Here is a 25258-nt window from a genome sequence, read left to right as displayed (position 1 = left end):
AAGCCAGTGCTTCCAGTTACCTCTTTCTAATCACCATCCATATCCTATATAGGAACATCATTTTGCACCATGTGGTATTAAAATAAGACATGCTGTTATCATGTCTACCATAAGATATGGTCATGAATTTATTTTCTTTCTTGTAATGTGTTGGTAGTTAAATTCTAGACACAAAATTCCTTGTACTCGACTGAGTATGGAAGATTTCTGTAATCGTGCACATATTTCCACTTTAAGCAAAAACAAAAGAGGTCATGGATTTTTTTAAATGCAATGCTCCGATAATCTTTTTAGAAAGTGACAGTTTCACGCATCATATGGGTTGGAAAGTAAACGTGATGCATTAGTGGCTTGTTGGTATTCCATGCCATCAAAGACATGTACTTCCATTATGCCAGATGAATGTGAGATTGCTATCAATTTTTTCACTCTTCCAGCCCCCCCCCCCCCCCCCCCCATCCACCTATTGTATTTGATCATTCTATGCCAACGCCAGAAGATGCCTTTAAAGATGCATGTCATGTTTCTTGTTACGATGGATGGAAATGCATCATCTGGGATATGATTGCATGAATACAAACATTTGGCGGCCGCAGCGATCTCTGTCTGCCAAAAAAAAAAAAAAAAAAAAAAAATTCTCCTGGGGTATTTGGGTCCAAGATGCATCACATTTCAATATCGTTTTCTAAGGAGATTTTTTTTTTTTTCTGTGAAACATATCAGTTTTCGTCTGGAAAGAATTTCTTTGCATTATTCCTGAGCTGTTCCATACAATGGTGGGGGAGGGGGGGGGGAATAAAAATCTTGTAATATCACTCTGTCTCTGTCAATATATTGCTTGTTGTTGTTTTTCTTTTCTCTGGCAAGATCCCTGAGGGGATGCTAAACAGGAACAAAAAATCATGGATGCAAAGTTGCATACAGACTAGGCATAATTTGTCTTCTTAGCCAACTTTTGAGACATGATACAGTTTAAAGATATTTCAAACAACTCTGGGGGAAATCTTTTCCTAATAAAGTGCATCAGATTGTGAGATTCACCAAGATCTAGAGCTATTCAGAATGTCCTCTGAAAAGAAACATTACAAATAGATATGATAGGGGTCTATGAGTAAAGGCAAACAACATACCTTGCACAATTATTGAAGTTTAGTTTGTAGATAATTGTATTTCTTTTGTATGTGCAAGCTAATGACAATTGGGCTGGCACATGCATTTATTGTTGACTGCCTTTAACCTGGAGTGTGTTCTCTTTCTTCTCCCCCCCCCCCTTCTCCTTCCCCTCTCCCCCCCCCCCCCCCCTCTTTCTATCCTCTCTATTCACAGCAGGCGGTGGTCAGCCATCATCCTTTCATCATCCAGATCTACAAGTCATGGCAGAGCAAGATCAACCTACACATAGGTGAGTGAGTTGGTGTGTGAGCTCACACAAAATGTGTGTATATTTCCCTTCATGAATAGAGAGATCCATAGTTGAGTTTGAATTCTTTTGTTTTGTTTTATAGTGTACTCTTGTTGGTATTTCCATACACAGCTGTTTGCACAAAAAACAAAAGTAATACAAAAAGACCTATTAGAGCATTGGTCCTGTCAATGTACACCACATCAGTATGCAACACTGTAGACCTGATTTTAGTGCCCACCACAGAAGGGTGATGGAGGGATAATGTTTTCATGTTGTCCGCCCATCCCTTTCTTTGTCCATTCAACCCAAATCTCATTATCATGATTGAAAAAAAGGAGGTCAGTGTACTTTCTTAGGGTCAAAGCTCAAAGGTTAGGTAAAAAAAAAAAAGAATGTTGTATTGGCGTAACATGAGATTTTCAAATAGGGTCGGGCAGGCGGATTTTTTTATTTTTTTTTATTTTTTGCTACCTGTATTTTACATGTAAAACTCATATTTAACAAAACCCCATTCGTTAGAGAGGGTCTGTTGCATCCAAAGTTTGTTATATTACCGGTTTAAAAGCAATAAATATTAAAAGAGAATCATATTTTGGACATGGAAAAACACCCTGGCCCCCCACTCGAACCCATAGGTCATGCCGGTCAGAATACGAACAAACAAATTCCTTGGCTAAATCACCCAGCGCCACAGACAAATCGATTCTCCGAATAATATTAAATAAAATCTTCGAACCGGACTTGCCGGTTGCCAACACGCTGTACTGCGCGCCATTTTCGGACACCAGCTGTTGTTGTTGTTGTTGTTTTTGATAATTCGCAAACCCGTATCGCGCCCTATCTCGGTAAAAACGATGTATTTCCTTTTTTTTTTTTTTTTTTTGTTGAAAAGTTCAGGGTCAGGGTTTTTTTAGGGTCAGGCGGGTTACGCCAATACAACGATTTTATTTTTTGGCCTTACTATAGATTTCTGCATTTTTTTTACCTGTATTTCATGTAGAAATGTCCAGTTGTGATATAATCTGGTCATTTAGGGTAAAAATACTATAAAAAGACAATTATTAGTGGTGAAAGATCAAAAGTCAAGGTCAAAGGTCAATGTAGTTTTGCCAAACCTGTCATTATCAGGAGTAACTTCAGCTATTAATTAATTTATTAATGTAGGTTAGCTGACATGGTAGAAATAAGCTCTTTTTATGAACATGATAATAATAGAAGGTCAGAGTCAAAGGTCGTTGTACTTTGGTAAAAAATGGTATTTTCTAGCCATACCTTTAGCTTAGACTCTCCATTGGTAATATGATTTGGAAGGAATGTTAGAAATGCACGAAATGTCAATTGGCTGAAATGACAGAGTGAAAGGTCAAAGTTCAAGGTCAGTGGCCATCAAATTATGATAATATGTATATTTTTTTTTTGCCAGGAATGTCATTACGTAAGTCCAATGATAATGTTTTTGGATGTAATTGATGGAGAGAAAGTGGACAGAAAGTTCCCCCCTCCCCCTCCCCCTGTGCAAAGGGTTAAAGGTCAATCCTTGGTCAGTGGTCATGGTCAGTAACCTTCATGGAAATGTAAAGCACTTAGTGATTGCATGAGACGCAGATGCATCCCAATCGCCTTGGTAGCTGTTGAATCACTCTAGTCATTGTATGTGGTTTTATCCACTCCAACGTTACCTGGATCACACCACCAACTGTCTGAGTTTCATGGATAGCTCTTTTTCGCTGGTGTGCATTCCAGCTCCGAGCATGTTTGAGTACATAATCACATTTGGAACATGCGTTCGCTCGTGCACACCATGTGCATCGGCACATGCCAAACACACATAAAACATAACTGTCTCATGTTTGTAGTGAATTATCCAGAGTCTGCCGTTTTGTGTGATACACGGAAACCAGGGACTTCCTATCACTTGATCCGATTTCGTAGCATACAATTTTGTATTGCAAAACCACGCAACAAACAAGAAAATGAGCCTCTTCCTGGCTGTACACTCGGATTACTTTGTTCCCAAAGTCCTGGTTCATTGTAGGGGGAGGGGGGGGGGGGGGGGGGGGGGGGACACGTAGGATGGTGGAACTGGATTATGGGAAGAAGGTTGATGTTTGTTGTATGTCTTTTGTCACATGCACACAAATTATACTACCAGGGGTCTGTTTCATGAAAGTCTTCAGAGACTTTTCACTCACAAGACACACCTTTAAGAGACTTCATGAAGTGGATTTTACTTTTCTTTGAAAGTCCAGCAATGCTACATATGAGCGCCTTTGGCCTTTCCAAGATTTATTTAAAGACTTTGATATGATGACTTCATGAAACAGACCCCAGGTTCATAAGAGTTGATGTCAAGTTTACCACCTCTATCAACCCTATATGTCACATGGCTGCATCTCAGAAATACATTATGTAGATCATTCAAGTAATGTTTGTATAGAGGATTTTTCTTGGGATGTTGAGAATGCACCTTTCTCATATCTTTTCCTCTGGTCTTGTGTTCCATTTCCGACTGACATACTCCGTTACAGTCAAGATATGATCTAAGTCCCATGTCAGACTGATCAGAGGAAATATCTTAATACCTTTTGGAGACAAAAAGGTCATAAACAGTGCAAACACTCCCCATTTCACTTTAAGCCCAATGTAGTCAATCAGAGAAACATTCCCACAGTCATGTGTATAGATAAAAAGGAATATTGATATAGATATGAAAATATAGATTTAAGTAGGGATAGTTAATAGATACAGACAAGCATTCAAGCCTGAAATCACAAAAGTACTATTGGTGTAAATTCACACCTACAGTTTATATGTTGTCTGTGGACTAAAAACAAGGGCAAAATAGGCCTACCCTGCACGTGTGGATGTGAGCATGGCTTCATTGTCAAATGTCTGTTGTCCTAAATGATATGTCACACATGTTTTACAATATCCAAATTTGCATAATCCATGGAAGAGACTAAAACTGAATTGTGAATTTCAACTTATGAGAAATTGGCCACAATGTGATTCAGGCTTTGAGCAGCTCTATGCAGATTGCACAAAACTGTATGTGAAAATTCTCTGATTTCATTTTTTTTTTGGGGGGGGGGGTTATATAAGAAAAACATATATTTGTATGTCTTTCTCAGTGGATAAGTTCTGTCTGCACCCAAATATTTGAGATAAATTAAAAATAATAAAATTTTGAGTAGAAAACAAATGGAGAGCTGTTCAAAACTAAGTTAACATTGATTGCAGTAAATGATGTATCGTTACAGAGCATTAAATGGCCAAGGAACGCATAATTGTTGTCTTTTGTCAAGTTGGTAGGAAGTTTTCGCGATGAGAGTAGGTGTGATATATTCTTTCTGAGTGGTGTATCTGTCATCTAGCAAAAACAAAGTCCTTATCTTGCACTAGGCACCCTTTAAGACACATCTAAGCACACTGTTAATATTTACCAGCGGACATCTCGATCTTGTTACCCATTTTGCGGGAAGCGGGATGCGGTATTGTGGCCTGGAATCAGATTCCCCTCAAGAATGCCAAGAAAGCACTCGAGACGCGAGATGCTCCACACTTAGATACCGCCTCCGATCGTCGCATTGCAGAGAGATGAAGTCATGCGATGTTTGGCAGCCTCGCAGGGGAGTAAGATTAGTCTCGCATCCAGAACTCACATCTGCTTTTGAATAACGAGAAAAAAGTTTGCGAATAAGAAACCCTGGATGTCTGATTATGCGGGTGCTTTCTGAAGAAGAAGGTTTAGATCATAAATAAACTAGTGTGTAGTCCCCTAACATCTTACTATAATTCTCACATGCAGTGTATTAAAAATATTTCAATTTCTTTTTGATGAGCTTAGGGTACATTGTGGGGATCTACAGACCATTTACAATCTTCTAAGGGAATTTCCCTAGCCATTCCAAAGACCCACAAAAGGGCTGGAGATCATTCTTTTTTGTAAATCGCCCTTTTTTTTTGTATATCATCCGTAAACTCTGAAATTTATTACTCTCCTCTCTAGTGACTATGCCATCCAATTTATCATTCAAGAAGCATTTAAAGTCCCATTTATTCCAGTAATGTTATATGATATTTCACACAGTTACTTATGTCTGTTTGTATAAGTTTATCGTGTCTGATATACTTTTATAAACTGTATGTATCTTATAAGCACTTATAAGTACCCTTTGGAAAAGGTGCTATACAAATGGCACAATCTTTTATATGGATGTACATGTATGTGTATGATGAATGATCTTCTATAATAAAATGGTTGTTTACAGCAGTGTATATTTTGTATGTATTTTTTCCGTGCTTCTGCAGTAATGGAGTATGCCACCCATGGCGACCTGTACACACTGTGGATTCTTGAGGGCGTGTTCACAGAAATGGCTGTGTGCATCTACGTTGCAGAGCTGTCTATGGCTCTGGACTTTCTCCATAATTCTGGCGTCATCTACAGGGATCTCAAGGTAATTGTGGCTGATGTAAACGAGAGTTGTAAAAAATCAAACAAAATCCAAGATGTCAATCAGCAGCTTCATTCAGAATGACACAAAAATTGCAATGATCAGGATTTTCATTGGAGCAAAATCATGTTTTCTCTAATTGATGTATTAGTGGTCCAATAGGATGAGGGAAGCAAAAAGGACTGTTACTACAGCAGAGCTGGCAAGTCTCACTGGTTCTACAGGAGGCTTCTCAAAATATTAGATATCTCTGTATATTTGTATGTCCTGACAAAAGAATGTCATAGCCTCCTTGATTTCAGAGTAAGTTTTCCTGATTTCAGATTAAGTTTTCCGTACTGGGATGCATGTAACACTAAAGTCTAACTGTAATGGTGACACAACATTTGTTCCTGCGACAATTGCTCCAATCTTATTCTCTACAAGGACTTAGGGTAAGGGTTAGAGTTGTGATAGGGTTTTAGGTTTAGTTTGATGTGAGGATTAGGATTAGGGTTAGGGTTATGTTTGTGGGTAAAATTTATGTTTGGCTTGGCATGCAGACATATCATGGGAGCAATTGTCGCAGGAGCAAATGTCATGGAACCAACTGTAGTTACTCTGAGGAATCTCCCTGATTTCAATGTGTGAATGACTACATTCCTGCAATAGTGACAGTGTTCTCTCACACTGAGACAACCAAAACCGATATGGTATCTTTAAATGAAACGTAAATTAGTTGTTTTACAATGGCATCATCATCTCATGCTTTGGTTGGTGTCACAATGAGTTTCTTTTATGTCATCAGGTTTGCTCCCTTGACCGTTCCTTTGTTTGCATGATGACCCTCTTCACAGATGGAAAATATCCTCCTTGACCACGAGGGCCACATCAAGCTGACCGACTTTGGCCTGTCTAAGTGGCTGAAGCGGGGAAACAGGACGTCGACCATTTGCGGGACGCTGCAATATATGGGTATGTTTTTGATGGGTTGATCTTCCAGCAGGGCTGCTTACAACCGAAACTTATCAGTTCTTCTCCAAACTTTGATATCTATGAAAGGATAGGAATGACAGCACAGGTAGCAATTTATTGTTAGATAGGAAAGTGGATGAAATATATTGGTTTATGAAAGCATTGCATTTGGATCTGACATGTGAGTTCAGAACTTAGTACCCGGTACGTAAGGTACTATAAACACAGTGGGAGTGCAGTGGTATACCTGTCATATTTAAAAAGTTTCTTGACTTATAGACAGGATATCTCAAGTACAAAGTCTGCTGGGCAGCTATTTCACAATGAATATTATGCCTTCAAAAAACAAGTGTTCATCCTCAAATTACTGATTCTTAATCTGACAGCTGAATAATTTTTGGATGAGGCATCTCGGTATGCCAGAGCACCTTGGAGTGAGCTTTGAAAATTCCTCGTGCTATTCACTCATAGAGTCAGATTGAAAATTGACAGACTGTAGGTGGATCCCTGTAAGCAATTTTGATACATTAGACCATGTAAAGAGGAGAGTGAACTTCTTAAAGACCTCCAGATGATCGGCATGAAGCTTTCATGTGTGCGAGTCCTTCAGGCTACCATGGCTTTGAAAGGCCCCTAATTGTCCCTTACACAAGGCTCTCTTTGTGAGTATCAGCTGTGCCCACTGCTTCTCCTTCTCCGTGACCGTCTTCAAATGTCCACGAGCGAGACAGTTTATCGGCAATTTCCTCTTTTCACGGGAGAAATTGTCATACCCAGTAGGACGAAATTTATTTCATTAATTGGAAGCGCTCAGAAGCGACTCCTCCGCGAGGGGCTGGAGTAATGTCATTATAGAGTGCTTGCATCGAAGCGTTTTTTTAGGGGGTGATGTTGAGTTACGCCAAGTGAGGGCGGAGTAGACATGGTGGCAGTCTAATGTCTACATCACAGTGTGTACTCAACAAAGAACTGATACGCTGGATGAATCTTGTGCTTGATGGCTCAAATTTAGCGTCTTGGCAAGTGAAGAAGTGGTTTACTTTGTGCAGGCGTACACTAAGATCTCTTGGATGGAAAACGGGCAATGAGGCGGGTATTAAACAAAGAGAGTAGAACAATTGAAGACAGTGATGATGGAGAATGAGAGGTAAAGAACAAGAGATTTATCAGAAAATGGAGATGGGGTGGAGAGAATAGCTGGAGGGGAAACAAAAAGGCAACATGAGATGAACTTCCCTTCAATCTGGGAGTTACTATACATCTATTGTCTTTGTGTCGGTGACACGACATTTGCTCCTGCAACAATTGCTCTGGTCTTATTTTCTCCAAGGACTTCTTGGGCTAGGGTAAGGGTTGTTAGAGGGTTTTAGGTTTAGTTTGACCTGAGGATTAGGATTAGGGTTTGGGGTTATGTTTGTTGGTAGAATTTATGTTTACCTTAGCGTGCAGATATTTAATTGGAGCATTTGTCACAGGAGCAAATGTAATGGAACCCTCTGTGTCACCTTTTAAACCTTTCTCCTGCTCTCTAATAAATTTGTTACTTCTTTTCATTTGTGAATGTTATATGTTTATTTTGTGTCTCTGTCATTCTTTAACCCTCCCGCCCCCTGAACTCTTACAACATTTTCTCAGTCCTTTTCATCTGTAGAAGTGTTTCTCAATACCCTTACTTGAATGTACTTTTTCATTTGTTCTCTGAGCAGTGCACCTGCCACCGTCACTATTTATTGACCATCGATCATTACAGAAGACTTGGCAAGTGGAGCACGTCAATTGATGGGAATTATGTAATTCTTTTTAATCTCCATTGTATCATGAATGAATATGTCTGACTTTTCATACATGTCAGCCAAGTAATATGGAAGGAACAGCAGATTGTATGGGCACAGTTAGGGTTTAACCCTTTGAGGTACAGACTGATTTTGCCATAACACGCATTTCCCATAGACCCCTGCCCGAGTATACTTGGGACTTGTCCTCAACAGGTTAAGATGATTGTTATATGAAGCAAATTTCATGTAGTGGACAAGAAGACATGAACTATCTGTGGAATGTCTCATCATGTCAGGAGACTTCCGGGGAGGTGTTACTAGCCGGGTTCACACGTACAATATAGCGGGATGACGATTGCGCTCCATATCTCGAGATTTTTTGCAACCGTTCGCACGCTCCAAATTAGCGGGATAGCGATTGCGCTCGTTATCTCGAGTTTTTTGCAAGCGTCCACACGTACAGAATTATCCCGCTAATTGCCGATCGAGATAACAGCAAAGCCTGCAAACTGGGTCACACAGCACCCTTCTGTATCCACTGCCTGTGCGCACTTCCCTTTGTCCATTGTTATTTGCGCGTCAGTGGTGTGGTTCGCGCGCTGTTGTTGTGGTGCACCAAACAGGTGAAAGACCTCTTCGCAGAGGCCTCGCTGTTGTGATGTGCGCATTGCATGATGGGATATAAAAACTCGAGATTGTAACCCCGACCGTTCACACTTACCAGCTCCGGGCGAATTATCCCGCTAATTGAGGAACTAGCGCAAGATTTCTTGGGATTAGCATCGTGATGCTTATCGCGCTAATTGTCGGGTTTTTTCTGTCCACACGTGCAAAAAACTCGAGATACTGATCGCGATGCAAATCTCGAGATTTGTATCCCGCTAATTGGTGTACGTGTGAACCCCCCTAATGATGGAGTGACAACTCTTTGTAATCCATGAGCACTTGTTTGGGTCATTTAGCATTACGGTGGAATGTCTGACATCCCTCTACGCTTTGAAGTCATGCTCGACATCGCTCTAGCCCTAAAGCAAAATTAGGGAAAAAAGAATGTTTTAACATTTCATTGAATTACAAGCTATTGAATATTTCAATGAAAAATACCAGTATTGAATGAAATACTAAAATTTGTTAAAAACCGTTCAGGAAAGAAGTCAGTTAGAAACATGTATCTCGGTTCTGTTCGCAATGCGCAAATGAAAATGAAATGAAATTTATAGGTTCTCATAAAAACTGAATATTTTTCCCTGATGTGCCCATTTGCAAATGTTAGTTCTCTATCTTTTTATCTGGTATATTTGATCTTTCAAATAAAGTAGGTACTCTAGTGTGTCCCAGCATGTTTTACTACTTTTTATCTTTAAAAGTGTAATCTTTACACTGCATTTTGATTCGCTGTTCCAATTCAAGGCACACACATTCATTTGCTGCCGGCACATTGAAAGAGAGAGAGCGAACTTCAGCAGGGGAAGGTCTTTTCCGCTGTGAAAGCTCTAGTCCTGAATACTCAAGCTCTCATTATCCAAAGCACCTGGGTTCCACCTGTCAGTAGTTTAGCGTATAACTTCTCTGCAGTACCGAGCATGACTTGAAGGAGAACAGTAGTTCTTTCTCCATCTATAGCACCTCCTTGACACATCTTATCATCTCACTGAAATGCACTTCATCTCACTGCAGTGCCGTTTTTTGCCAGTAGATTTGTCACAGTGTGACAGGTGAACACTCTTATTTTTGGTGACTGTTTCTCCAAAACATGCAATACTGCTCCACAAAATTGATTCCAGATAACTTTCCTGACATCCAAAGTGCCCTGACCAATTATCCTTCTTCTGTAATGATCCTCACCAAATGCAACTATCTCATCCTCTCTATCATTTATCCCTCTACATCCAGAGAAATTCGCTCTCAAAGTGCTATTAAACGTTTCTTGTGCAGACTACATTTGTAGGTGTGGGGGCGATAGTCGTAGGAGGAAGGCAGCATTTGCCCATTTTTCTCCTCTTTGCCCAACAGACACTTCATTCATTTTATGACCATTAATAGATGAGCTGCAATGCTATGAAAACAAAAATCTTAACATTTAGTAGGTTGGGGTGAGAGTACATCATGGGAAATCTTGACAGATTTGTAGAAGAGTACTCCTGAGCACACTTCCTCATCCCTACATTCTTTGTTTTGAAAAGTGATTATCGTTGACACATCATTATGCGATAAAGAAAACGTGACCCTTAAAAAGTTTAATGTTGTCCTTCTACCAGTGGCCATAGAGTATACTATTGTCCCATTGCTGTCATATGAAGTGAATTACTGGTGATAGCAATGATGGTCATACCATAAATAACGGTATATTAACTGTACTCCCTCCCCCCCCCCCCCCGAAACGGGTCAGAATTCAGGGTGCGAATTGATACACCATTACAGCCCATGCCTATACTTAATGTTTGCATAAAGTATGCTGATAATATTCAATGTTCAAAATAATTTCCTTTTCTTTAGGCATTCTACAGTTTATTTCCTTCTTTTTTTATGGCGCAAAAATCAACACATTTTCTCCCCAAAACATTTCACTCAATTCGACCGACATGTCGGCAGTATCTCCACCTATTGCATGGCAGTATCAGTCTTCATCGGCGGACTGTCATATTTTCTTCCCCCGACTGCCAAAAATAGGGGGGTATGTTTAATACACTATTATTTACCGTAGTATATGCATTTTAGCCTATTAATGCTTCATTGTCCCCGCCGAACGAGTTCGAGCAGGGGACTATGAAACGGGCTCCGTACGTGTGTGTGTCCGTGTGTCCGTCCGTCCGTCCGTCCGTCCGTGTGTCCGTGTGTCCGTGTGTGCGTCCGTGTGTGATCAAAATCTTCAATTTGCTACTTCTCTGTCATTTATGAGCCAATTTTGATTCTGTTTGCTTTATATGATAGCACTACATGGGAGCTTTGAAACTTCTACACAGAATTTCAGTCGTGACCTTTGACCTTGACCTTTGACCTATATTGTACATTTTGCTACAAAATGCTACTCCTTCGCCATTTCTAACCCGATTTCGATTCCGTTTGCTTTATATGATGGCACTAGGTGAGGGCTTCAAAACTTCTACACAGAATTTTGACCTTTGACTTCTTTGACCTTTGACCTTGATTTTGGACCTGTATTGTACATTTTGCTACAAAATGCTACTCCTTCGCCATTTCTAACCCGATTTCAATTCTGTTTGCTTTATGTGATGGCACTAGGTGAGGGCTTCAAAACTTCTACACAGAATTTTGACCTTTGACTTCTTTGACCTTTGACCTTGATTTTTGACCTGTATTGTACATTTTGCTACAAAATGCTACTCCTTTGCCATTTCTAACCCGATTTCGATTCCGTTTGCTTTATGTGATGGCACTAGGTGAGGGCTTCAAAACTTCTATATAGAATTTTGACCTTTGACTTCTTTGACCTTTGACCTTGATTTTTGACCTGTATTGTACATTTTGCTACAAAATGCTACTCCTTCGCCATTTCTAACCCGATTTCGATTCCGTTTGCTTTATGTGATGGCATTAGGTGAGGGCTTCAAAACTTCTACACAGAATTTTGACCTTTGACTTATTTGACCTTTGACCTTGATTTTTTACCTGTATTGTACATTTTGCTACAAAATGCTACTCCTTCGCCATTTCTAACCCGATTTCAATTCCGTTTGATGTATGTGGTGGCACCAGGTGAGGGCTTCAGAACTTCTACGCAGAATTTTGACCTTTGACTTATTTGACCTTTGACCTTGATTTTTGACCTGTATTGTACATTTGCTACAAAATGCTACTTCCGGCGGGGACATATATTACGCACCGCGTAATTTCTACTTTTCCTTGTTATTATTGCTGTGGTTGTTTTTTTAAATTGCAAAGATCAGTAAATATTAGTGGAAATTAACAGATACCAAATGGCACATAGACAAGCTTTAGGCTGGTAAGAAATATCTGTAGCATTGTACTCACAAATAGGCAGAATCAAATGATTTTACAGACATAATGTGATTAGAATTAGAGATACAAAATGTCTTCACACGACATCATGCTATGTCATGCCGTAGCTTAGCTTGCAATGATTTCATGCAGTGTGTGTGTTTTATTGCACTTTTGGGAACTGAAATGTTGTTTAGTAATGTTCTTAATGGAAAAACAAGTGTTTGGAGAGTCACAAATCCCAAAGATTAGATTTAATTGCATGGTGTTGGATTTCTGCTACTCCCCTATAACCTCAAGGGCAGGTTTATCAACTCATTTTCTGTTTGATGGATTTATTAATCTCAAGTAGATTATTGGAGATTAAGTAACACTCCACTTATGAGGCCCACCTCTTTTACTCTCTAAATGATATCAACATATTCCACCCTTCTCCGTCAATGCATTTATTTCAGGTTTGATAGATTTCTGTGCATGCATGCTTGGTTCTTTTTCATAGGGTGCTGAGCAGGTTCTAATTTTCGGATTATTGATGATAATTATAACAAAGTTTAATCTTTAAAGTACATTATCGCTATGACATAAGTCCTTTTGAACTTTGCCACACAGTGTTATGAAATCCACAAATTTGGGAAATGGTAAGTCTTAGCTGTTCATTTAAAAGTCCAGTAGTAGTTTTCAGCTCATCAAAGGTGAAGAATAATAGGGTACCAGAGGGAAAGATGCAATGAATGATAGTCCCCATATCTGTATTTGAAATGATCAGTCCTTTACATATGCCGGCCGCGGACTTGTGATGTTAATTGAAATGAAATTGGCTTGTCTGCAGTTGCAGAATCCATAAATATCAATTAGGTTGAAGAACGTACATCTCTAATTTCTTGGTGCTATTTTAAGGAAGTTGTCAAAAATAACATACTAAATTGTTAAGATTGATGCAGGCATTACATGCAGACAAAACTCAATTTGTAGATGCATTAGACACTCGTTTCTGCATTTTGAAGCCGGTCGTCGAAAACTGGTCCTCAAGATAAAGTCTACAGATTTGATGCAAATTTTAGACATCATTCCTCCGAAGACTTAAATCTAATTATGGAGATTTGCGAGAAAGACACTAAATCATTTCCCAAAGTCGCCAGAAGGAACGATGCTGATCCCTAACATTTAACTGCGCAAATGGAAAGGTTGAAACCATTTGAGATTTATGACCCTTGCGTTCATCTTTGCTACCGTCATAACAAGTGATATATCAACAATCGTTAAAAGCCCATCCATGATTAACTAGCCACATCCAGAGTCCGGGCACTATGATGAAAGGCCAATGTGTTGTAAGTATGACCAATATCAACCTGCAGTGTCCTCGGGAATACAATAATAACTCTTCAGTTCTACTCTCAAATGCATTTAGAATAATGGACTGATAAGAATATTCATAATTCATGAGATTTAGCTTTAGCTTTTTGGAGTACTGTTAAAGGGAGGTACTCTTTCATGGAACATCTTAACTTGCAAAATATAAATATATGTATGAAATAGTCTTTGTTGTAATGAATAGATGTTAATGAAAAAACTTGATCTACACATGTATTTTTCCAGCTGGTCTCAGATCCTGTAGTTCTGATTTTTTTTTTGCTGCTTCTGAAATATTCAGTCTGCTGAGCTGAAATTGACTTTGCACCTTGCAAAACACATGAATGGCACACTTGCGCCATGCAAAGCACATGAATGACTCACATGCACTTTTCCACGTTCTGACATGGCAGTGCTTCCAGAAATTAAAAAGCATTCATGCTGGCCTTGAGCATGTTAAAGCACAGACATGGTTCTCCTTTAATAGCACTGAGCATTAAAGGCAACATTCACATATGAGCTTTGTGGGAGAGATGCGTGCTGTGCTCTGCTGTCAATCTCCTGCCATGATGTTGTCGCCATGGCAACGGCTTGATTAGAGTCTGTCGTTGAGCCTGTCTCTCGGCGGAGGAAGTGAAAAGAAGGAGACTCGGTTTAATTGGTTGCGATGTGAAAAATCATCTTTAATAGAGTCATGGACCAACTGGTACAAGAGGGTCTGTGTTTTGTGTCTATTTTTGCAGCAAGTGTGACAAAAAAAAAAGTATTGTATTTCGGTGCAGACACAACAAAATGAAAACTTATGGTGTGAGCCTTCAAGCATAAAGTGTCGAGGATGTCACACAGAAATTGATCCGTCAAACCGCAGCAAGACTCGTAATGTATCCACAGATGTAAGGTACTACATGCACTGGGTGAAAACAGAAACGATTAAGAGAACATACTATACCGTCGTTGCTACATTTCATTAGTGGCCTCTGGCCATTCATTATATTGTTCATGCAGACATTGTTAAAGTGGGAATTCGTCTTTAAGGCTGTGCATATGTGTATGTGTGTGTGTTTGTGTGTGTGTTGCACAAGTGCATGCCATTGTACTTGTGTGTTCATTCAAAGAGAAAACTGAGCGAGATTAGCAGCTGTTTGGCTACAAGTCAAATCTGAGTAAGTGCTGTAGCGTGTGTCGGCAGTTGGTTCATTTTATTCCTTGCCAGTCACAGTGTCAAGGAATGCTCTCTCCCTTCCTCAAACCATTCTCATTTTGCTCTGGCCATGAAAAGCACAAACACTTATCTGTAAGAAGAAAAGTTGATGAGTCTTAAGGTGTGTTTATATTATATACATGTATTAACCCGTTGAGGACGGGTTGATATTGCTACAACAAGCATTTTCCATAGAAACCTGCCCAAGTACATGTATACTCGGGACTCGGGACTCGTTTTCAAAAGGTTAATGTGTGCATGGGGTCGTTGTAGCATTTGACAGCGTCTGCAGATGAATCAAATGTGAGAATGCAACTTTAATTGGCTTGGTGAGTTAATCGAGGTCTGTTCTGCTTGTTTTCTACCCTACAGACATCTGAACTTTAGAAGCACTCAGCGTGTCAAGTATGTTTTTAATGTGTTCGGCTCCAAGGGAACTAACAACTTTGCAAATTTCTTACCCGTGGGCTGGCATGAGTCCCAGGGTGCTTTCATGTGTAAGAGGTTCCTCTGTTTCCATCGTGATAGTCTTGCTTCAAAGCAAATGTTGTTTGATTTGATTTGATTTAGAGTTGATGTATTCTCTGTATGGCATGCTTTACAATTACATCAATTCTCAGCAAGTTTGTTAACATTGCATAGATACAAATATGGCATTACTATATTTTTGACATGTGTGAAGGTTTCTCATTTACGACATAAGGGGGAAAAGTTTTTATATAGTAAGAAAACATCTGTCTTGAATACTTACACAGATTCATGGATGGAAAAAGAGAAACAGCTGTAGAACAGAAGAAACTGTGTACTCTCTGTTTGTATGTGTGTCTGTAAATATGTGTGTGTTTGACAGCTGGTCAAAAACTTTAAGTTGTGCTGCTGTGATGATTTATTTGTCAATTTGATGCATGCTAACTTGAAGACATAGTTCTTAAAGTTGGTGACATGGCATTTACTCCTGCCACAGTTTGCTCTGGTCTTATTTTCTCCATGGACTTTAGGGTTATGGTTAGGGTTGTGATAGGGTTATAGGTTTAGTTTGATGTGAGGATTAGGATTAGGGTTGGGGTTATGTTTGTTGGTAGAATCTGTGCTTAGCTTAGTGTGCAGATATTTCATGGGGCATTTGTCACAAGAGCAAATGTCATGAAACTTCCGAATACAAAATCATGTTTCTTATTTTGTCGGACTGAGGAGGAGGTGAACATGTACAAAGAATTGTGGTACAAACACATAAAAATTTGAAAACTTCAACATTTGTAGAGAAACTGTACCGTGCAATTTTGTAGGCAGCCTTTATTGGGTCCCGTCACAAGCTTTTCATAAAGACTTCTCGCAGCTATTAACCTGTTGAGGACGAGTCCCGAGTATACTCGGGCGAGCATCTATGGGAAATGCGTGTTGTAGCAAAATCAAACCGTCCTCAACGGGTTAACAATTCAGATCATGTTTGAGAAGATCATGTTGGGCAAATCATGTGACGAATTGACCAGATTTGGGATACGCATTATGCAGTAAGTGCACATGATTCTGCGCACAATGGCAGCTTAATGTGCTGAACGATATTATTGGACAGACTTGTCAAGCAAACATTTGAAAAGAATTGTGAAGGTAAATGTCAATGCTGCAGGCGATTATCTGATGTTGGAGAAGAGATGAGGAGTCAACCAGAGGAAAGGAATAATGGAGTGAATCCCGCTGGAAATCTCACGCTCTGCCCTAATTCTAGAGAAGTTGTGAAACGAGGGTATGTACATTGTCGCCCCGCAGTGTAATTTGCTACTCACTTTCGCGGGGATTAACCGGCGTGGGTTGACTTGATATGTCAGGCCATGCATTAACCTTTCCCCCCGACTCCCCTGGGGGTCGTATCGATGCTTGGTAGAATAAATACGAAGTGGGTCTCTGCGGCCGGCCGTGTGGAAGTAGGATTAGCTTCACTTCTGCCGGCAGATTAGAAATTTGGTCTCCATGAACTTTAGATGCCTCCACCATTGCTCTCGTCCCTCTCCCACATTTTTCTTTCTTTCTTTCTTTGCTTCTTCTCTTTCTCTTGCTTTCCCTTTTTTGTCTTCTGGGCAAATCCAAAGATCAACCCTTTTATTTTCTTGTCATACCTTCCCTCTTGCAAATTCATCACTTTCAACTTTGCAGATTTGTATTTAATTTCTATTAAAAGACGATTCACTCTGAGCATTATGTAGCATATGGAAGGTGGGATTTTGTGATATTGCAGTAAGTTATACTGTCATGTTTTAAAAGCAGTTGTTATATCATTGCATTTTTTATTCTATAATTAGATATCTCACCTACTACAATTTGGTCTCTTCATTTTTCTTTAATTGCTCCACAATATGTGATATTCATGAACAATTTAACCTCAAAATTTTAAAAGATTTGTGCTTTCATCTGCTTTGATTTGTCAAAGTTTGGCCAAAAGAAGTAAATGCATTGTAACACAGTTCACTGTATTTTTTTTTTAACTTGACAGAATGAGGAATTTAAGTATCCTGTATTTGTATCCTGGCAGATTTGAAGCCATTTTTTTTTTTTTTTTTTTTTTTTTGGGGGGGGGGGAGATTTTGTTAGAGGTTGAAGCTTGCATAAAAAACTAAAGAAAAAGATACCAGGGCCACATTTTATCAAAAGATAAAATCAAGTATAGATTTCCATAACACACAGGCTGCCATAGACTTATGATAGAAATCAACTTTATAATCAAGTATAACTCTTCATAAAACAGGGCCTAGGTAGGGTAAGTCTCCATCTGAACAAAAGTTAACGCATTAAATAATGTCATGCATTCCAAGAAACAGGTCTCATTGACATGTAGTGTGGGAATGGGTTTTTTAAATTTGTCACTGATCTAGTTTTGATGCGATCAAGTATGGAATCTCCCGAATCAAATGAGGCATGTCGTACCTAGAAGAAAGAAAATTATTTCATCGCCAAAAACCATCCCCGAAAAATGAGAACATGCTCAAGATTAAACTTCAGCAGCAGCATACTCTGACTCATCAATGTGTCTTCACAATGCAATTGCAAGAGGGGAAGGTGGGGGGATGAGTTAGGTAGAAAGATGCTTTCTCTCGACAAGCCAGCGGGGTTTGACAAGATGATCTTCTATTCGATCGAGAACAAAACCTTTCCCCAGCATTGTGGAGCAGTCGGTCTACCCGCCAACTATTCCCCTCCCCACCCCATTTTTTTTTTCTCTGTACCTTTCTCTTTGCCGTGGAAGCAGTGTGAAGTGCAAGAAGCGCACAATTACGAGGAGAATGTTAGTGTTACGAGGCTGCGAGGGGACAAACATTTCTGTTGACTTTGGGCCAAGTCGTGCATTAGCCTCTCTCTGCTTCCCTGACCAAAAAAAAAAAAAAAAAAAAAAGTAGCAGGTTAAAGGGAAAGTTCATCCTCCTCATTCTCTCTCTCTCTTTTTAGCTCTAGCTCCCACGATCCAGCAGCATTATCCGACTTCCCAAATTGCTTTCCTGTGCCATTTCCATCGTCCTGACCAGGATGTTTTTAATGTTGCCTTTCAAAATGCCTATAAACAGGAATCATTATCAACTCTTCATTAACTGTACGTTGGCACAGTATCTAAGTTGAGACAAAATCATCTGTGAAGATCTGAGTGTCTCGTAAAAATGTAATTTATTTCTAATATCATAAACTTCATGGTTTTTGATGACTGATCATTATCACAAGGGAGTGATATTCTCTTATGACTGCTATAGTTTAGCTACAGGTCTTAATATTATTGATGCACACTCTCATTGTTTTGTTGTTGTGTTTTCAGTGTTTTTAGTGTCCGTCTGTTTATGCAGTTAGTCACAGTTCACTGTGCAACAGTCATCGTCATTCAAGTTTAGAAGTGTGGTTTTAATGTCGCCCTCTCTGGTGACTTGCTTAACGTGAAATGAATTCTACTATTAATGCTTTCCCGAGTGTGTGTTTCATATTAAAATGTTAAAGTGTAGATTTGTTTGGGGCTGTTGTTTTTTTTTCTTTTCTTTTTTGTGTGATGGTGGTGTTTAGGGGAATTTAAGCTCTGTTATGCATGGCATGTGCAGAACATTTATTAATTTGTAGAAAGTGAGGATAATTATTTGGGCCTTTGACAGGAAAGTGAGGGAATAGGACTTCACCACTTGCATTCTTGATATCTGTCTTGCAAGCTGTCCCGACTATCAGAGGAGAAAATAAAGAGAGGAAAAAAAAAGTAATAAAACTAATCGCAATTCAAATCGCAATTCAGTCCACATGCCGCATGAATTCTCTGTGCACATCAAAAGTGAAGTGAACTACCATTGAGTGAAACCAGGACAGAGGTAGACAAATGTAAATGAGAACACAAGATAAATAGAAATGGGATTGTGCCTATAGCGTGAATTGTAAGTACTTAGTGATGGTGAGAGATCAATAACCAGACTATTCTCTCTTTTTTTTCTCTCTTCATTCAAGGTCATGTGACCAACGGGTGTGACAAAAGAGGCACCATGCATCTGTGCCCGCGGCGGCGTGCAGAATACTAAATATACACTGCCTACTTCACAGAGCAGAGATAATGATATACTGTAAAACCAGAAATGTTCGTGCGCATTTTAATTTTTCAAATTTTGCAAGAGCCAAGATTTATGAAATTAAGATGCATGCGAAAATTCTTGTCTACACTGTGTGCATTGATTGCCAGTGGCAATATGCAAAAAATGTCATGCCGTGAATAAGGCCGTCGGCTTCAATTCGTGAAAATTTAATGACACGAAAATATATTGCTTTACAGTATGTTTCATGGTAAACACAAGTTGAAGTAGAACATTGAAATATACGGTAATCATCTCTTCTTTGGACTCTCTATAGCACCAAAGTGTGATGCCATAGCCATTTATCACCATGGAAACTGATTATAAACAACCTCATCTGGCCCCTAGTGTTTATGCTCGCACCTGGTTCCAACTAAAGCTATAACAAAAGACTGTGACATCATCACTTTGGAACTGATACCCCAAACTGTCTTCAGTTATGAGTATTCCATTGTTTCTCAGATATATACTCCAAAGTTGTCATTTCTTTTTGAATTCCAGTCTTTGTCAATGTAGACTGTAGTTTTGTCCTCTGTTGTGAATGGACAGCATGCACCTGTTATATACACCTGTGATACACCTGTTGCAAACATACCTGTAACATACCTGTGCAGCTGTATCACCAAATACCAAAGATAGACCTTTTACAGGCATCTGAGGCTGTCAAGATGTCTCCATGTATGTTTATTCTGTGCATGGAATTTCTGTGCAGACAGACAATGATATGTTTGGAACATGCAGGAACTTTGTGTCTTTTTAGCATCATGAGCATTGTGTATTGGGCTATATGCAACATCAAGATACAGTGAATGCATTTGAGCTGAATAATATTCAGGTTGATATTTTCATCATGAAGAATTTTTTATCAAAGGCAGTCTATCTACAATGGCAGTGACAAGATATCTTAATTGATAAATAACAACAAAGACAGTACATAACTTTCATGTAAAGTATTTCAATACAAGAATGGTATTTCCAAAAAGAAAAATACAGAAATTCAATTCAATTCAATTCAGTTTATTTGGCACAAAATAAATCAAAAGTACATTATGTACACAATATAAACAAAAGCAATGTGTATGAACATACATGCACATATTATGGAAATTAATGCCGGGACCCCTTTGAAGCATCTGGTGCTTGTTGTTGGGGCCCAAAACAAAATTATACAAAATACAGTTGCTAATTAGCATATTGTGCAAAAATGAAAATGAAAAAAAAACAACAACAACAACAACAACTTATCAGCCCTATACTATGCACACACACACCACATTCTTATCACACACACAGCGCACACCCAACACACTCATTCAGTAGCAATGTCAGGATCAAAGAAGTGAAGAGTAGAAGAAATTTGGTAGCAAGCAGTCTACTCAGACATGGATAACAGTTTATGAATTCTATGTATGATTGTATGAATTCTATTTTTACCCAGTGATGAGGACTTGATTAGAATAAAGTAAAAACAGGCATTCTTTTTGTGTAAAAGAAGATGAGCGATCCAAGTGCTGTTCTGATTTTTTTTTTTCTTTGAGGACATGCTCTTGATTTGTTCTTTACCATACATATCACAGCTTCATGCGCATATTAAATGCCAGAGGTTTTCACCGAGCCATGTGATTAGACGTACGTGTTGTTTGTACGAAGGAATTCTAAGTTGTTATGTCTGGGCCCATCCCACTCCACCTTACCCCCCACCCACCCAATCTTTGTCTCTCTCGCTCTCCAACATACCATCAGACTAATGCATGCCATGCGTGTGCCAGCTATCAATTAAACCCCGGCATGGTGTAGAATCTTGCTTCAAGCACCAGAGCAAAAAATAGGAGAGAAAGAAAAAGTCAAATGTGAAAGAAAGAAAGAATCAATGATCGTGTGAAGGCATGGATTTCATTCCTTTCTTCAAACATACTGGATGAAATAAGGCAGAGCCCTCTTTGTTCTGTGTTAAGAGAAGGATGTGAATGTTCCAATTATGGCTAATCACATGTATTTCCAACATTTAGGTCACATTCTTATTTATTTGTTCGTGGTATGTGTGTTTGCACATACTTTTTAGCATTCATTTTATAATATATGTTAACAACATTTAAATGACATACATGACAAATAAGCACATATAAACAAATGGTATAGTAAGAATGAAAGGAATACAAAGTACATGAATATACTCAATACAAAACCTTGCTTGATTTGATAAAAACAATTTTGATTAACTCAGAGGGTGGGACTATCAAAAGCAATTGCTTGAAGTTGTAGTAGCCCATGTAGAAGTCCAAATACAATTCAGATATCATTTTATTTCAATCAATGTACCAATTTCTTGTTTACTCTGTCGTCTTGGTATCATCCTGTACTCTGTTAATGTCCTTTGGTCATACATTTTCAAAATGGAAAAGTGAGATTGTAGTTGCCCAAGGTAATGTTCAGTTTAACTGGCAGATAACCACTGGTGTCAACTTTTTGGAAATGCTGCATTAAGGGATTCAGTGATTCAGCCAGTATTGTCTCCTAGTACTTTTGTTTTCTGCTATTGGTGTGTGTTTTTGTTTTGTTTTGGTTTTTTTTACTTAGGACTACTGATGGTTGAAATTCTGTACATGAGGAGAAAAAAAAATTGTTGGTGCCACTTAACCTTTTGTGTGAACCCTTTGCCTGCTTCAAATTCCAATTGGCACAGAAGACCCTGTCCAAGGTCCCTGGTACAGAAAGGGTTAAGAGTATGTCCCCTACTTATGATGGTGTGAAAAAAGTAAGAGAAAGGTGGAAGACTAATTGGCTCATAGAGAACTTGCCATAAACTACTGGTATACATTTTAGTAGATCTAATGGTTTAATATTAAGTGGGAACATTTTCAATAAAACCAGCATTTTTTTTTTGTCTGTTTGTCCTGTCTTGCTCACAGCCCCAGAGATCCTAAACGAGGAGAACTACACCCACGCGGTGGACTGGTGGTCACTCGGTATCATCATGTACACTCTTCTCACCGGTGGCTACCCTATCGACGGTGCAAAGACCCACTTCACGATGTACAGCCGTGTCTTGGCCAAGAAATATGTTCTCCCTTCCAGCATCAGTCAGGAGGCCTGTGATGCACTCGACAGAGTGAGTTGCTTCATGTCACTAAACCTTTGCGTGCTTTTAATGCCAATTGGCACAGAAAACCTCATAGCATTGTACACACTGTTCAAAGTTCCTGGCACTATAGGGGTTAATTTTCCAATCTCCTGTCTTCAGCAGTAGGAAAAAATCAATAGATTATAGTATAACGACAGCCTCACTGTGAAGCTCTTTTCCTTATCTTTCTTGAAGTGTTCCTGTTTTCAGTGATAGAACAAATAAAAAGAAACTATAAGAATAAGAGTAGGATATTAGTACAAAGACAGCCTTACTGAAGTTGGAGGATTGTTCCTCTCCTGTCTTAATATTCTTAAGTCTTAGCTTGAGACTAATTCCTCCTCCACTCCCTCAAAACTTCTGGAGTCATAGACTATAAGACCTGGAAGTCATTCTATCTCTGCCTTTGTGCTTCATGAGAATGTCAGTTGATTCCTGAGTTTTTGACTGAAGAAGTGCATTACTTTTTCGAAATATTCACTGAAAAGCCAGAATGTGCTACAGCCAATTCAATTGTAGTTATGACTCAAGATTTATAGATTATGAAACCCAGAAAGAATGGTAGAACTGACCAAAAAACAAAACAAAAAACAAAACAAAATAAAAACCTTCCTCTAGTTTGCAACTGGGGATTTACTTTATGTTATGTGCTGAAGGAATTCTGTATTTTGGCATACTCTAGCTACTGAAGATTGAAATTCAAATTCCTTTCGATCTCCCACCTCATGTCTCTTTGATTGCAGCATCCACCTCCAGTAAATTTTCAGAGGCAGAAGAAACATCAAAACTTTTAATTCCACATTTCCACTTAACCCACAGCTTCTAAGGAAAGACCCCAACGAGAGACTGCAGTCGCTGGGTGAGGTGGTTCATCTGGACTTCATCCGGACCATCTCCCTGGAACAGCTCGTCCGGCGTGAGATCGTGCCGAAGAACTACCTCAAGCGACGGCTGCCCCGCACCATCGCCAGAAAGTCCACCAACAAGAAGGGACGGGAGTTCCTCTACGACAAGATCCCCACCGAGCTTCACGTAAGGCTCTTTTTGGTCGCTAGAATTTGATGAGAGCAGTCGTGGTATGACAGACAAAAAATAGTTGCATATTGAGGATGAGTGTCTATGTGTTGCTGAAAAATTGTTGCTATCAGAGGAAATGGTAATCATGAACTTAGGTATCATTATTATGAGATTAGAAGCAACCTTCATTAACGTAAGCTCGTTTGTATTGTTACATTATCAAAATACTTGCAGTTATGTTTCACTCATTTCTTAAAATTCACCTTGAAATCTCCTATAACTTATTTACTTCTGTAACTGAACATAATGACCCAGCAGCCTTTTCACATGTTTGGTGCTGATTCCAAAACCTTGTTACTATCACCTGAGAAGCTGGCTGTCGTAATGCCTGAATCATACACAGTAAGTGTCAAGTGTTAGGAATATGGTTTGATTGAGATTGTTTGTTAAACATACCATACTTTCACATTGGAAGGTAGCAGGATGTCATCATGCTTAAATTGGTGTAGAATTTGAGATTTGACAGAAATGTCCTCTCTTTCCAAACAGATTTTTTTTTTTCAAGATTGTTGACTGATTTCTTGATGTAGCTTTGATTTATTCATATAGCTTTCCATTTAGCATGAGAATGTTTTTATTTTGTTGTGTTCATACTTTTCTTTTCATGCAGGTGGACAATTTTGAATGGACTCGGGTCACACAATTATAGCACCAAAGAATGGACTTTTGTTTGGAAGCGTTTAGGAGAGTGTTTTTTTTTCAATCATTATTACACTCTTCTTGAAAAGGAGCAGCTGCAAGATGGTGTCCCAATCATGGCGGGGATGGAAGCAAATACCTTGAAAAAAAGCTTAAGCAGTATTCTGGCAGCATGTGCGATGTTAGGGTGAGAAGCAGAGAGAAGGAGGAGGAGGAGGAGGAGGACATTGTCAGCCCCTCCTTTCCACACCACTGCCAACGTCAGTAAACACCGCCTGATGATTGCCGACCGTCCCACAGAGGCGGAGATGAGAACAGATCTGGCTCTGTACTTAACGTGTATGCGAAAGCTGATTGTCAGGAGAGAAGGAACAAACCTCGACAGTGCGGCTGGTGTGGGGATGTCGTCACGTGTCTCCAAGTGCACGGGTGTCATCCAGTGTATGTTGGGGTGTGGGATATGATAGTCTCCTCTTACAGCATTCATGTTTTGCTGATGCCTTACCGACGCGGGGTCAAAGCATGAGCGAAAGATGACCACTTGCCTGCTGTGGAAGATCCTTGTTGATGGTTATCCCCTTCATGTTTTTAACCAGCCTTACTCTGTTGATACTATGTATGCTCAGAGGCTCTGTGAAGAGAACAGCATTATTATCATTATTTTTTTTTCTTCTCAATGTGGTCACCTCTTGCAGTGACCATAGGTTGACCGAGAGGAGATGGTTTAGAGGTCAGGTCA

The 25258-nt window shown here is 39.3% G+C and overlaps 1 protein-coding gene across 2 annotated transcripts in view; it reads left to right on the top strand.

The window, feature by feature from the left end:
• Positions 1 to 24700, top strand: part of LOC139711428 (ribosomal protein S6 kinase-related protein-like) — a 117353-nt gene extending 92653 nt beyond the window's left edge. Inside the window, exons 5-10 of one of the 2 annotated variants that reach the window (XM_071623311.1) lie at positions 1330 to 1402; positions 5717 to 5865; positions 6699 to 6816; positions 22592 to 22791; positions 23623 to 23835; positions 24491 to 24700. In XM_071623311.1, the coding sequence (XP_071479412.1) occupies positions 1330 to 1402; positions 5717 to 5865; positions 6699 to 6816; positions 22592 to 22791; positions 23623 to 23835; positions 24491 to 24529 (792 nt within the window). In that variant the 3' untranslated portion in view covers positions 24530 to 24700. Of the gene's footprint in view, positions 1 to 1326; positions 1403 to 5716; positions 5866 to 6698; positions 6817 to 22591; positions 22792 to 23622; positions 23836 to 24490 lie in introns of both variants that reach the window. The other variant, XM_071623310.1, reaches the window with a different exon arrangement.
• Positions 24701 to 25258: the final 558 nt, after the last annotated feature.

Source organism: Diadema antillarum, unplaced genomic scaffold (genome assembly GCF_040938485.1).
Source record: "Diadema antillarum isolate AM-2024a unplaced genomic scaffold, OU_Dant_1.0 seq00001659_RagTag, whole genome shotgun sequence".
Lineage (NCBI taxonomy): Eukaryota > Metazoa > Echinodermata > Echinoidea > Diadematoida > Diadematidae > Diadema > Diadema antillarum.
Note: the sequence above shows the minus strand (reverse complement) of the source record. Positions and strands in the feature narration are given on the sequence as shown.